The following is a 16,374-nucleotide window of genomic DNA, read 5'->3' as shown; positions in this document are numbered from 1 at the left end:
ATAACAGCAACAAATGATTTATTGATGGGGCCGTTTTTGTTGTGTTCCTCCTTTGTTGTGGGGACATTGAGAGTAACCCTGGCCCAGATCTTTATACAGTTTGTCCTAATTGTGAAAGCAATATGCATGTTAAAAAATCGGTATGCTCATGTGGATATCTTGTTCTAAAAAATTAGTAGGCAAATATGTAGTAATGTAAATGTACCTGCCAATTGTGCAGTAAATATTGGCTTTAACATGTCTTCTAAAGGTTCCAACTGGCAAAGAGAAAGATGTTCAAACATCTTCCAAATGGGTTAATTCTAGTACAGTGGGGAATAATAGTATGAAGCAAAAGTATAAAGCAAATCTCGAGAAAAAGGCTTAGATTACTTTAATACTATTACTCTCAGCCTCATATCAAAAGTATTAGACGTAAATATTATAAAAGTAATTCAATATCAATACTAAATCGTGTTAAAGCAAGATATCATAGTATCCCATCTCTGGTAAAGCGTCGTATATTAGATACATATTATAGCAATCCATCTCCGGTAAAGTGTTTTGTATGGATAACCGTTATAGTAATCCATCTCCAGTAAAATTAACCATCTTCATCACCTGTGAAAAGATATGCTAAATATATGTATGACGCTAATCCACCTGTACATGTTAGTATAAAGTAAGCCTATCATAAAGAGCCAAGTGTGAGGATTTTTAAGCGATGTGCTTATGCTGTCAACCCTGATCGATTAAAACCTAAAACTTATTATGAAAAAAAAACAATGTAGCCATAAGAAACAAAATATTACAGGCCTATTACAAAGTGCTGCTTTTGACAAAGATAGAAATGTTCTTTACATTAAGTTTTTTTTATTCAACAAAAGTTTTGTGGGAGCGAGGCTGCTACATGGATGTGTTCTGAATTTCTATGCCTGAAGTAACTGAAGATATCTGCACCACATTCACTAACACTGATTAGTGTACTCCACTAGAATCCAAATGCTTATGGCTCTAAATTCGTATATTCACATGGCATTGCACTTCATTATCTTAACATCAAGAAGATAATCAATATATTATAAGGTGCCAGAAGGGCTAATTACAAACTCTGTGGCATTGACCATGCTCTACATATAGGTGGCATATGTGCATTACAGGAAATTAAAAAACAGAAATATGAATGTGTACAACTGGATCACTGCATCCAACCAATCCCTGCTGATGCTTGGTAACAATACTGGAGTATATAGAACAACATCTTGCTTCTGCTGATGGGTTGACTATGGGATACATCTATAGGTACTGTACAGAGAAATTCCGTGCAGGGATACTTCCACTCCATTACATGTTAAACAGTTTAACGTTTGACTCAGTTCCTTCAATACGTTTTTAAATTGATTCAGTTTGGCACACACACCTCTCAGGTTCTACACAGAATGAGGACATGGCTGGAATACGATTACCTCCTAGCCACATAATCAACAAGGTCCAGGGTTCAACTTTTCATCTCCCTTTGCCCTTTCAACAGACTTTTAAAATGCTACCCAAGCATGAAGAAGCTATCCCACAGCATGGAGAGCTATTTATATTCTTGCACAACATACATAGTCGCAAAAATATAGTTTGCCAGAACATAATTGACATGTATAAGGTGTATTGGGCTCTTCGCTAGTTGAAAGAAACCAATCAAATGTATCATAACATTAATTTACCAACATCAGTATCAGGATTAGAATTAGACCAAAGAATAACCATAGAGCTCAACATTGATACTAATATAGCTAAAATTGCCTTCGTTCAGGAGATTGATGCTGAAGTACAATGCGAGAAACTTCCTGACAGAGAATTCATGGTCAGGAAGAAGAGGAAACAGAGGTGTATCAAAACTATAATATACAGACACTATATGCTCCTAGGGAGAACGAAAAGGCAACTGATCTTTACCAAATTCTACATATTAAAAACCTGCCATAAATTCATGCTGCAAGCTGTTAGTTGTATTGTGTTTCCCACACCTTTTCCCAAATGGAAATGGTGGGCAGCATCAATCAAGGGAAATGTAGCTTGATAATTCAAATATGTTAAACTATAATGCAGTCAGACACTGCTTGATTTAGATTAAATCAGATATTTCTCTTCTAGCATCTTCATCATGCCACCACACATCAGATGAATAGTGGAATATTTTATACATTAAACGTTTTTTGCCTGCATGAGAAATTGACAGCTGGACGGCGCTTAGGAATGTTAGACAATCAAGACTTGAATGGGATTTGAACAGTACAGTTACTTGCTTATGGAACAGTCAGTAGTAGTATACACAACAACAAAACTAAATGCAATGACTCTGCATTATGGTCCAGCTATTTGTTTTCTTTTTCTGCGTCTTGCTGAATGGCTGTGGGATGATTTAAAAGAATATTTACGTAAGATTAACCCTTCTGACATTGGTCATATATCCACAAGTGCGTTGGTTGCAGCTGATCCTATATCAGCTTCTAGATTTATTGACAACAAATTCAAAGGAGTCTTATAATTCCTTACATCAAGTGATGCTCCTATGGCACAATCACCCACTATTTTCGTAGACGAGAATACCAAGAACATAGATTATAAAATTTTCACCTAAGCTTTGGATAGATAGTTAATTCTGTAATTAGAGAAAACACAGGAGAATAAATTGTCGCATTTATTTCGAAATATGTTACATGCCAATTTCCAGATAAAAGCTTATGTTCAATATTGCATGAAAAATATCAAAATACCAGTCTCCTTGTAGCAAAACTTACTGCTAAAGGTCAACGAAAACTAAATCTGGTATTAGAAAAAATTGTCAATTTAGTTTTCCAAGATCTGAAAGGGAAAATTGTATCTTTGGAGTGTTGTTGAATCGGTAGCTGAAAGGCTATATGATATTCCACACAAAGATAATGAGTGTATTGTATAATAAATGACTACAACCCTACAGTGTTGTTAACTTGAGAGGGTAATAAGAATATGCAAATTACACAACTAAAGCAGAAAAAGTTGTGGCACTACTGCATTTACTGAGCTAGCTTTCACCAAATAACCAGCTAGTCGTTTACGGTATGTTGCACTAAGGAGCCATTCTCGTCGAAAATGTGGTGCTCTGAAAACTAGAGACACGTTATTGGGCTTACCACTGTAAGGCACAGATCCAGGTACTGTATTGTGATGGTTTGACATAAACATGGTTCACAGTGATAAAGTTAAGGAGCACCACATTATAACTGGGTTTTCTGAGGATCCTGAAGATATATTATATCCTTCTTGGACTGATACTTATTATCGCAACAGACCACCTGAGCTTGTGGATACTAATCTATATTTAGCTTGATAGTACATTGTTAACGAGCAGCCCAGTGATAATGCTACATCCTATCTTATGTTTGATCACTTATAAAATAAAAAAAGGATACGACCATTTGAAATCAACCATTACAGAACTAGAGAAATACTTCTATTCCATGCTGTTGCTATTTAAGCACTGGAAAGAATGCAATAGCCTAATGAGAGACTGCTCCTATTACACTGAGGCATTTAATACTTGTAAAGATAGCTTGTTGGATGGTTCGAAATACCACGACCAATTGTCTCGTTTGCAAGAAGCGGACACTGAAGTACGTAAACTAATTCAAGAATGTCGAGCAAAGATGGAAGTTGAAGAACATGAAAGTAATGGCCCTCTTACTGATGGTACATTGCACAATGTTGCTACTGAGACACATGAGGCTGTGGTAGAATTTGAAGACGACATGCACCATGATGAACAAGTAGATGTGAATGAGATGATTGGAAAGTTAAATGAGGACCAACTGAGGGTGATCCACAATGTCAAGATAACAACAGATGCCCAAGCAAATGCTGATCTGCGTTGCAATGACAAGATACTTGAGCTTATTTTTAGTGGGTCTTGTGGTATTGGCAACATGTTTTTTAATAAAAACTGTTAAAGCATGCGTTTAAACATGAACTCGTAAATATGTTGCTATTGCAGCACCCAAAGGTATTGTTGCAATTAACATTAACAGGTTAACTATTCACCTACTGCTGATTCTGCCAGTGAGACATCGAAATGCGCCAGAATACTGGCCAGTGTCTGATGATGGTCTGAAAATTGTGCGTTAAAAATTGCGTAATGTTACATTACTTATCATTGACTAAATATCGATGGTCAGTAATGTAACTTTAATGTACATACATCTCAACCTTACTGAGATTTTTAAACTGTGGAAGTTGAAGATGGATGGTTTGGTGGACGAAACCTTTTGTTTTTAAGGGATCTTTTACAGCTTCTGCCAGTGTTCAAAGGTCCAGTGAATACTCCTCTCTCATCAGAGGCTGCTCATAAGCACACTGGATGTGTGGGCACTAAACATTTGAGGATAAATAATTTTCCTATGAGGAGTTGCTGATTAATATATGACAGAAAGAACAGCAAGGCTTTATTTCTATGCCATCCAGAATTTGTCTTGATCATGTTATTACTGATGATCTCAGAATTCTGGAAGAACATAAATTGTGTATCAATAATGACCGTGTATGTGGTACAATGAAAGAAATGGTAAAAACAATTTCTGACCTTCCAACTGATACAGTGTTTCTGTTACCCACCAGACACATGTGTTATGAGGTAAACAAAGAAATGCCTAAAAATCTAAAAGAACAAGAAAATCGTTTGCTGGATATAGATATAGTGGATTGTCCTGGGTATCTTAGTTCAAAAGTCTTCCAAAAATTTGCAAACAACAGTGACAACAGTACTCTCACAGCTGTCTTAGAAAAAGATATAATACTAAAGATTGAAAGCAAGTTGTGCTCAGGAGAAACTTTGACGTGACTTTTGGACTCGTAAATGGAGCAATAGGTAATGTGTATTCTGTTAAGTAAAGCTTACATCAAGCCAGTTTTGTTGATAGCATAAATATAAAGTTCATTTGTGGTTATAAACATGAGTTGTAGAAAGTAAATAATTCCAAGTGTTGGATAAAGCTTTTGTTGTTCCAAGCCAGTTTCCAATTGCGAGCACATATGCTGACACCATACACAAGTCACAAGGATTACCCCAGCAGAATGTTATTACTGACATTATAGTCTGTCCGATCTTCGCTCGATAAACATATATCCTAGCTCTATAAGCACATTGATTCTGGTGTGCTGGAATATGTTTATCTCCAGCAGAAATTTTGAACTATGCTCCCATTGTTCCTAACAACAAAATCAGCATTGGTAATTCAGCAGCAATCTGGTAGTCGTGCAGTATAATTGTTATTTTTTTACCAAAAAAAGTTTTACCAATAGTAATGGATTGTCAAGCTTTGTTAATAGCATACTAAAATGCATTCTATGTAGCAAAGCTGTGCATAACAAACTTATTGAAGACTCAAATGAATCTATTAGATAGTTAGCCAAGAACTATGAAAGTGTTGATCATACAATTTTAGATTGCACTAGTATTTGTAATGAGCTTGGTGATCCATTTGATGCATACTGTCAATAAGTTCCTGTACATTTTCTTCAAGCACTTGTGCACCATTATACTAGTCTTGTTATTTGATAAACCTATGTGTTACTACATAAACTTTGTGCACTAGATGTAATAAAATTATTGCTATACACAAAGAACAAACAGTCAGGAATATTGCGGTTGCTGATGCTCAAAATATCATATGAATGGATGATTTGCTTAACTTTGCTCAAGAATGAACAGTACAAGATATTAACTTATGTAACAATTGTAATGAATCATTCAAGGTGCGCACCCGGCTTGGTAGTGCTCAACTGTTAATTGTATTTAAACTTGATGATTGGAAAAGTACAACAAGTAGTGGTAAAGTAAGACAAAAAACTAGTATCAACTACACAAAGGTGGCTACAACAGTGTTGAGCAATATCTTGCACAGAATCAGATGGCTGTTGATGGGACATGGATAATTGATTTTAAGATGTCAGTTTTAGCTCATCTTTTGATGGTGTACTCTTACAAACATGAAGAATATTAGATTGAATGTTTCCTTAATGAAATTGACAGGATTGCACCATAAAATGTACATTGCAAGTCAATGCACATATATTACACAGGTGTCTACTTTAATGTGGTTACCAGAGTATATGCACGATGAAAGTGTAATGTATTTTGCATGCGCTGCAATCATTGCGTGGTTTTCTTTATCTTGCTGGGGATATTCTTTGCACTATTTTAGTGCATATATGATGAACTAATTTTACTAGAGAAAAAATATAATTTGCTTCTCATTGTTTGTATTGTTTCTTGGGTTTTACTACAGTGCAATGTGCCATTTTGTTTGTAATTTATTAACTAGCAGAGGATTGAAAGATATTTGCCTATTATTTGTTTAATGTCATTATTTAAAAAATGTTTAGATAGAGGTTGATTGTGAATTCTATTTGATGTACAATATGAGATAAATTGTAGTTTTTCCCAAAAACATATGATATCTAAGCAACAAACAACTTGGCTGTAAAAAAGCGCGTCCAAGAAATACGTTATTTGATATTCAAACAACATGCAATGGAGAAGCAATAAACAAAATATAATTATCATAAAGTAATATAAAACAAGGGTGAATTCACTGTGTGTCTACCACGTATATTTAGAGCATTAGAGTAAAGATCGAAATTGAAAACGTGCAATATATAAACAGTAAATTTCTGACTGTGTAAGATAGATTAATGATACTAAAAGATGAATATTTTTGTTAGCGTATATTTTTCTTATTTTAGATACCCCACTTTTGCAACCTGTAGTTCTTTATTCCCCCTCGTAAATTTTTCTATTTATAAAATGAATCAGTTTGTTGCTTCATCTCTTCCTGTATATTCCTTTCAAATAAAATTTTTATTTAACAGTAATTTTCCCTTTTCTCTTATTTATCTAACTCTAATAGGACTTTAAGAATTAAGTACTTGTTATTGATTGAAGTAATTCAGCTTTATAGACTCTGCCGAGTGTATTTTTAATCTCTGCTTTGCGTATTAGTTTCTACTACAAGTCAAATATGCAAAAACACCTTGACGTATGAATAAAAAGCCAGCTCTGTCAACACCTGTTACACTGTAATCTCAAAACAATGATTCTACAAGAATTGTTTCGCAGCTAAATATACATTTACAGTGTGCCTGGCATTAAGATGATACTGTGACATTTGTAACCACGCCGGTAACTTCTAAACAATTCACAGGTTTCTCCATCTAAACCTTCTAGTCTTTCACAACCAGGTTTTAACAACATTCAGTAAACAACTTTTATGGACATTTAATGATTTAAAAATCAAAATTTCACGACAACTGTCAAGATATAAAGGCTATTTCAGGTAGAAGTCAACTCTCTTTTTAACCTTTAAAAGCAGTAACGGTATGACTGGTTAAGACAGAGAAGTAAGCACGGATATTATAGTAAAGCCTATTACATTCCCCATGACGAACACCTTAGGAAATTCAACATCCTGGAAACCTACCCACGCAGAAATTTGTTTTATATGGTAAGAGAGGATTGAAAAAAAATGTAGAAACGTCTTCTTATAAACATGTAGTTCTTTGAGTTACGTCAGTTTATTAACTATTCAAGACCTAAAGTAGATTTACAACACGGTAATTATAAACACCTAGCGAGTATCAACGAACATGACAAGAGTGTGTCAACAAGAGTCGAGACTTTAATACTTAACATAACCTTTGATATTTTCTATATCGCACAAGTCTGCAGATCTTTTAAAGCATAAATATATCTTTATGTTATATTCATGTTCCATTCACATCTGAGTATTTTGTGACATTTAACTAGCCCATGATATACGTTATACTTTCCTTATATGGTTGGATGTTTTGTAATGTTTAAATTCTCGTTTATATTTAATATATTATGTACATATCCGTAATTTTTCGTTTGCTTAAATACCCCTTACGTTTTTCTATTCATATGTATTATATAACTGAACGTTAGTAATATTTTCTACATGTTCAATGCACATCTGAAGCTGTAATATCTGAATATTCTATATATATATAATCTAATTACAAAATCATAAAAACCTTATAGCCCGAGTGCTTTCGAATATTCTACCTTTCGAAAGTTCTTGGGTTATAGGGTTTTTATCAATCAACTTGTATTCAAACTTATTGAACCTACGTGTTTTCCTGACATCATCTATATATATAGACTTTTCATGTACAGAAAATACATCTGCAATCCTCAGACTGTTTTACACGATAAAAAGCATATTTGCTAATTTTAAATAACACCTCATCTATATAGTTTATCAGAGTTGTCGAGGTAATTCCATCTTTAACTGCTCCACATTCTAGTGATTTTTAAAAGAAACCTGGACTTACTTTGTTTGGATAATTTGTACTACACCACAAATGTCACTAGGATCATTTAATAGGATCTATCGAAGTAGACCTGTATGCAGTTGATAAAATGATTGTGTCAGTAATTATGTTCCTGGTTTGCAATTCCTGTTAAAAATACATACCTGTCTTCGAAAGGCAGTGCCCCCTTTCTGTCTTTATATTCAGTCATTTACTGATATGACATTGTGCTGATTACTTCCGTTTTGGTTAATTTCCGTGTAGTAGTGCAAAACGTTTACATCTGTTAGCCAGTAGGGAGTTTTTCAGAAATATAATGCCAGAACTTTTCAGAAGTACAACACCGATCAGATACATAAACAAGTGGGTGCTCATTTTGTTGCAACACAGTCGATAATACGAAAATATTAGACAATGAGTGCACAGTGTGTGGCACTGGGAGACTCATGGAAGGTTAACTACACCATGAAATAACATCCGTTTGTACAATATTCCCGTTAGGAATCGATAAGCATTCATAGTTTCATGCACCTATCATTGGTCGACAATTCGAACACGGAAATCGAGAGTTGAACGATGGGATCAGTACATCGTCGTTAATATGATAGTTTCGGATGTGGTTTTTGTTGTTATGTGTAGAGGCATCAAAATCGGATTTATTACTTTGAGACATGTTGATGTGATACAGAACCCTGTTTGTAAGACCTTTCGCGGGAGTAATACGGCCAGATTTGGTATACTGCAGGATAATGTCTAGTGTCATACTACCAGAATCGTAATAAACTACCTTGAAAAGAAAACTTTGAAATATCAGATTAGATAGCAACAAAACGTGATCTAAATCTCCTAAAATACCTGAGGAGTCTTTTTTTATGTCCTGTACGTCAATGTCTTAACTTATAATCTTGCTCGAGAAAAACTGACGAGGCACAGACGGAAGAATGAACAGAATCTCTCATTGTCTACCGAATTACACACACTGTGTATGTATATACATTTTTGTCAAATCTGATTCTTTCGGACAAATTGAATTATTCTGACACTATCTCTGACCGAATTCCAGTTGAGATTTCTCGTGTCCTATGAGCTATAAGTTGCGATATACTGTCGTCAATAAAACTAATTCACTATCTTTACTTAGTGAACAAACGGTGTTACTAAAATATATTGTAGTTACAAGTCTATTATAATAGAAAGAAATAACTTTAGTAAAATATCATTAGAAAAGACAAAGCTGTGTGCTAAAATGCAATTTTAAAGAACATATCTTTACTGTTTTTGCATATACGAATAAATTGTACTTAAAGCCACTTTTACGTTATTGTGTTCATTATAATTATTGTACTAGAAAAGTATTCGTATCATTGTATCAATTCGAAAATATGGAACATATAATTAATACTATGTAATTTAGAAGATGCACTTTTCTACCTGAAACGTCAACTTGTGTATCATTGGGTTGAATAGCCAAGATCATAAAGATGTGTTTAGATCGGGGATTTAGAAGTTCAAAGACGGGAATATCCGTTGAACATAAAGACATTGGTAAAAAAGGAATATGAATCAACTTGGGACAACAAGACCATCTAGAATGACGCCTGCAATAAGTCGTATCCCAGCCGTTATAAACAAAGTATGACGTCTTGTAACAGGTGAGAATATACGAAAGTAAAAATTCAGTGGCAAAAGCCGTCCACGTGAACCAGGCAACATTACGCAACGTAATAAAGAAAAATCTTCGTCTGGAAACAAGGTTAACAGGGTACGAGCTCGCCGAGAAAAGGCTTCCGGTAATACTTCCCGTTTAACCCTTGTATACCCCAAGAAGCTGGAGAGTAAAACAAATATTGATGTTATTCTACATGACTATATAGCACCTATGTATATCTATGCGATCGGACTTTGGAAACATGCACTGGTAAACCGTTGTGCTGATACACTATTTAATGACGAGTTATATATATTTTTTTTATAGAAAAATTCATATTTATTTATAACAAATACGAAATTTCATAAGAAGTAAACTCTCGTTCACGGAAGTTACCTTGGAATTTAGAGGGCGTCAGTTACTCAAGGTTATCCTTGGTTTAAATAAATTAACTAACGTGAAGATATTTAGATAGAACTGATTCTCCTTAGCTGCTGGAATTTTACATCGTCGTCAATAATGCAATTAATTCGACTAATATATATATATAAACAAAAAATGTCGTCAATAATGTAATTAATTCGACTAATATATATATATAAACAAAAAATGTCGTCAATAATGTAGTTAATTCCACTGATTACTGCTAATATCCCTCATGTACTTAAAAAAGAAATTGGGTGATTCCACCTGACATATAATTCAATATGTTGACCCCCTTAAGTAGTGAAAAGTATAAAAATAAGTCAGTAATCTGAAGATTGATTGACTAACCTGGAGCTGTACAGGGTTTCATTAATCGTTCCAGGATTTCCTGCTTTGTTACATTATTAATGGAAGCTTCTCTGAATACATCCTAAAGTTGATGAATATATTGAAACTTAACAAAATGCTATAAAAATCACTGAACATTATTGTTATCTAAGTTCCATTGTCAAGTTTCATGCCGATTGGAAGGTATATTTGAATCATAAAAATGAAACAGGTTTAAAGCATCTTTAGTTTTTACGTTGGACAAAACAAAGTTTGATATATCTAAACGTCAAACCACTCTTTTTTATAAATCTTGCAGTAATGTACTTCTCAGACATGTTTCAATACTTGGCAACGACTGGGTTAGAAAATATAACTCATAGTTTTCGTTTATTATTCAATTTAAACGTTTAACCCCATAAAGGCCATTTATATATACTAAGCTAACTTCTTGGTAATATTGTAAGCACATGAATAACCATAACCTCACTTTAATATTGGTGGTTAACCAGGAATCAGAATATTTGATAAACAAATAAATATGACACGTTTAATCTAACATTAACGTAATGAGTAAAAAAGTATTGTATGTATACGTCGCTAACATCTTCCAATGCCCCTACTTATTGGATGTTTCCCAAACTTTTAAAGATTTTTTTTATTCATGAAACCGGTAGAAAATAATAAAAAAGAGAAAAAAGCACGAGAGTTAAAGGATTGTAGTGTTTTGTTATAAAAATATAAAGTTAAAAATAAATCATCATGAACAAGAAAACATAAAACTCATAAGAGTTTAAGGATTGTAGTGTTTTGTTATATAAATATAAAGCTAAAAAATAAGTCTTCATGAATAAGAACAAACATAGCTATATTAGGGGATAGATTAGTATTTTGTGATTGTGTACCAAAGCATGTGGTATAGACTATCATGGCATTTTTCGAAATTACTGTTTAAGAAAAACTTAGACAGATTTATTCCTGTCATGTAACTTATAAAATAACATTAATGGCAACACTAAGGACACGTTTCAATTTCATTTCGTGGTTTTTACTCTGAGCGTTCATAAATAAAAACGTTCGTGAGAATGTGTCTTTTTTTCCTTTTGTATATCAAAATATATTTTAAGTTACGAACAGCATAGATCCTTAAAATTTAGGTTCTTCAGACTTTTTTCCGCATGGCCAAAACTCCTACTGACATCTACTTAATCATCTTATAATATAGAGACTTGCACAATACTTTTTATTGTTTCAATAGTTTATTAATTGTCTATTTTAATTCTTGTATAAAAACACCTGACTGTTCAGCACTGAATCAACACACCAATAACTTGTTTCGTAAAACTAGTTAAAAGACTATATTACCATGTGAGAGAATGAATACAATATAGATCTGGTATATCACAAGGATCTGCACTGTGTATTTTCATTAATACATTTTCTGAATGACTTTCTTGCGTACTCGATGTTGAGAATTTGAGTTTAGAGAACTTTTCCTGACTCGTATTGTTGTTTTTTCAGCAAAGTTGGATGCAGTCAAAACCTACATGCGCATGCGCAGAGTACCCGATCATCTTCAAAACAAAGTCATCAAATGGTTTGATTACTTGTGGATGACCCAGAAATCATCTGATGAAGAAAGGTCTGTTGGCTTCCTTCCAGACAAACTTAAAGCCGAAATTGCCATCCACGTACACTTGGACACTCTGAAACGGGTAGAGATCTTTCAGAATACAGAAGCAGGTTTTCTCTGTGAGCTGGTGTTAAGGTTGAGACCCGTTCTCTTTAGCCCAGGGGACTACATTTGTCGAAAAGGTACAAGAATACTCGACGTTAGAAAAGCTGTTGTCCTTGTCTTTATTACGTAGACAGAGTGTTTAAGAACTCTTTCTTTTATAATTTATTCCACAAACATCTCAGGCGAATTTCTTCTAAATACAGTTTTGTTCTGCTTGTTTGCTTTAGGAATATTTTGAATGGTAGGTTTTTTCTTTTAAATATAAAAGTCCTGTTCGCTTATCTCATGGCATTATACAATCCCATTCCTGAGCAAATATACACTATTTGCAAACAAAGTTTTACAATTTACATGTCAAAAGGTGAAGAAATACATAATTGTGTAACTAAGTAATATAAACTTGATACTTATATATCGATAACTAATTTCTATTCTAAGATTTAGTACTGATATTAGTGTAGTTTTAGAAGTGACTCAGTTTTATGACTAAATACAATACGTACGTTATACATTGGTAGTGGTTTAATTACATAATAAGATCAACCCATTTACTGTGTATTGGAAAGTAAGAAGACATAAAAAAAGGACTTTAAATAATTCAAACATAATCTTATGACTGATTCATCTGGTGGAAAAGGAAGTTTAATAGTAAATATTAAAAACATGTAATACCAAAAAATAAATCTTTAATTACGGACGCTTCGGAATTGCTTCAAATTACAAAAAACTTGTAAAAGCTAGTTCACAATATTCTAAATACAAACAAAATTAGCTACTGAACGATAACAATATAATTATTTTTAGACTTTCCTACTTCAATAAATGATTGTCCTTCCTTATAAAAAATTCGAAGAATAATTAATTTATCATTAGCTATCTCCTTTTGCTTTTTTCTAACTATACTGGAAACTATTGTGCAGTAGTGTTATTCTTTAATACACCATAAAAGTTAAAGTTATACAGATATTTTTAATGCACTCAGATCATAAAGATGTGTTTAGATCGGGGATTTAAAAGTTCAAAGACGGGAATATCCGTTGAACATAAAGACATTGGTAAAAAAGGAATACGAATCAACTTGGGACAACAAGACCATTTAGAATGACGCCTGCAATAAGTCGTATCCCATCCGTTTTAAACAAAGTATGACGTCTTGTATATATATCTTGTTTTACAGATATTTCATGTTGTTTTTTCGTCAATTCTTTTCTGGTTTGTAAATTAGACAGAAACCGTTTATGTTAGTATGAATTCACATATGGTGTAATTAAAATTCACTAATACCATTTATTGGTTTTATCATTCTTTTAATTTTTCTAAAATAAAATAGGAGAAGTGGGAAAGGAAATGTACATAGTGAATCGCGGCCGTCTTCAAGTGGTCACGGACAGTGGAAAAACCGTTCTAGCTTCACTCAGAGCAGGAAGTTACTTTGGTGAAATCAGCATATTAAATATGGGCACAGCCGGAAACCGCCGAACGGCTTCAGTACGTTCCGTTGGTTATTCGGATCTTTTCTGTTTATATAAAAAAGATATGTGGGATGTGTTGAAAGATTACCCGGCGGCCAGAATCCGACTGGAGGCCATAGCTGTTAAGAGGTTAGAAAAATACAGGAAAGGACCTTTGAGAAAAAGTAAGCACTTTTCATCTTTCCCTTTTTAATTATTTATTTTATTTTGTTACCGTCTGTTTTATCTACTCAAAGTTTGCTTTAGACAAGTAAATCGTCTGATGACAAGACACCAACAGTCAATAGAGTGTAAATCGGTTGTGACATTTTTCATCCATCTATGAACAAGCTATGGAATACGCTCGTTTCATGATATACACTTTAAGTAGGATACCCTTTTACTACATCTTATATAATTGCATAACTAAATGTCATCTGAATTGTTAACGTTTTCCGACATTTCATTTAACTAACGCCCATTATCAGACCATCCTATCATTAAAGATTACTGCCTGACTGTATAGTATTTCAATGGCAATAATTTGAATTCAAAAGTCGCTCGCAACAAAACCGAATCCAAGAACATGTGGTATGTGATTAATGATTATCATGTTACTATCAGGTTAAACGCTTAAATAAGTTTCTAATAAACATGTATATCACTACATTGTTTCATTTTGCACATATATATATAGGTAAACTTAGTGAAACACAGTTTAACCCTTTCAATCTGTTTTCCCTAAATTAAATGTTTTATTATTATTACTTAGCTTCGTATTTCTTTCCATCAAGTATAATAATAATTTTACAACTCCTGAAGAAGATAGAATGAGAATGTTTATGTGCTTCTATTACCATAAAATGAGTTTATAACGACTGAGAATCCAAAGAAGACTCATAGAAAGAAATTCTGTATGGTTATTATGGCTATTAACATCTACATTAGACAGTCTATATTATATAGAGTAGGACCTGTATAAATCTTTAATTAAATATCTTCTAAAATATTTATGATTATTCCAAGCTAATACCTTATACAGATAAGCAAAACATTCATATATTTTTTGGGTTATTTATCTTTATTTTATTCTTATCCTGTTGTCTGAATTCCCTTATATTTAATATTCAAATGTATTCATTGTTTTTCTTAATGTTACAATAACAAATACATGTTTTCGTGAATTAACCAGGTGCTCTGAACATAGGCTTGCACTTTATTATTACAAAAGACACTGTGTTGTTGAAAGCGTAACTTTTGAGGAATATGCTTCCGTAAAGTTTAAGGATAAAAATAATATATATATATATATATATAACCTATGAAAATTCTAATTCTTTGAAATTAAACTGTGCATTGTGTGTATATTTGTATAATTTGTATGTGATTATTTAGACAGCAAATAAAAACAAAGCCAGCCATTAGGTCGTTATCCAAGAAAGTGATAATTCTCAAGTTTCTTAGATTTCTATAATATTTAATTGTAGATGTGATGGACTGTTCGGCAATTTCAAATAATAATATTAGAGAAACTTTGCAGACAATGTTCTATATCATTATAGTATGAAAACAGAACTTTTTAAAATATTACAATTACAATGTGCCTGTTTTGGCGTAAACAAACTTTCAAGTTATTCTTTATAACTCCCACATGCATATTAGTTAAACTACGTAAGCCTTTAAAGTCATTTATCTCAGTTAGCACGTACCTCCCAGTGGCACAGCGGTATGTTTGCGGGCTTACAATGCTAGAAACGGGTTTCGATACCCCTGGGGGACAGAGCACAGATGCCCAATTGTGTAGCTTTGTGCTTAACTACAAACAAACACTTAGCACGTATTTTAGCAGCAATATATTCAGGGTATATGGTTATTGCTATCGTGGGTGAGTTAAAAGAACAACAGTCGAGCTCCAATATTCGATTAGAGAGGCCCAAGAAATGACAATGGCTGCTACTCAGTTTAAAATAGTGATTACCAGCACAGACAACACGTGTAGCTTTGCGTTAATACTTGAAAGAAAGGAACATTTTTGAAATTTAATAGGAACATGTAGTTTTTGGTTCGTTTAACAGCCGTAGTTTTAAACCTTAATATAATTGGTTTTATGATACTTTTCATATTAGAAGCTGGGATGACAACTTCAGTAGATACGTTTCCTAATCACCCCCAGTGGTCCAGTAGTACTAATCTGCTATAATTTTATAATAATACTAACAGAGTATCTGGCGTTGCTCCGATGAAAATGGCTTTAAATAGCTTGAGTTGTATTAATTAAATCAACTATGTTAATCATGATTAAAAAAAAATCAATAAAAATATCAATGTCCGGTAAAGACAAATATTTCCTAAGGCTAATTTAATCCAAAAAAAAAAACGGGTACATTGCTCCTGCTTTTTTGCATGTGCTTTACATGACATTTCAAGTTTCCAAAACAAAATTCCCTACT

General features: G+C 33.2%; 1 protein-coding gene across 1 annotated transcript in view; it reads left to right on the top strand.

Moving 5' to 3' along the window:
• The window catches only part of LOC106458596 (cyclic nucleotide-gated channel rod photoreceptor subunit alpha-like), a 120,872-nt gene that overhangs the window by 91,117 nt on the left and 13,381 nt on the right, over window positions 1-16,374 (top strand). The window contains exons 3-4 of the mRNA XM_013918118.1: window positions 12,257-12,550; window positions 13,804-14,109. Of these exons, the coding sequence (XP_013773572.1) occupies window positions 12,257-12,550; window positions 13,804-14,109 (600 nt within the window). The remainder of the gene's footprint in view (window positions 1-12,256; window positions 12,551-13,803; window positions 14,110-16,374) is intronic.

Source organism: Limulus polyphemus, unplaced genomic scaffold (assembly GCF_000517525.1).
Source record: "Limulus polyphemus unplaced genomic scaffold, Limulus_polyphemus-2.1.2 Scaffold490, whole genome shotgun sequence".
NCBI lineage: Eukaryota > Metazoa > Arthropoda > Merostomata > Xiphosura > Limulidae > Limulus > Limulus polyphemus.
Note: the sequence above shows the minus strand (reverse complement) of the source record. Positions and strands in the feature narration are given on the sequence as shown.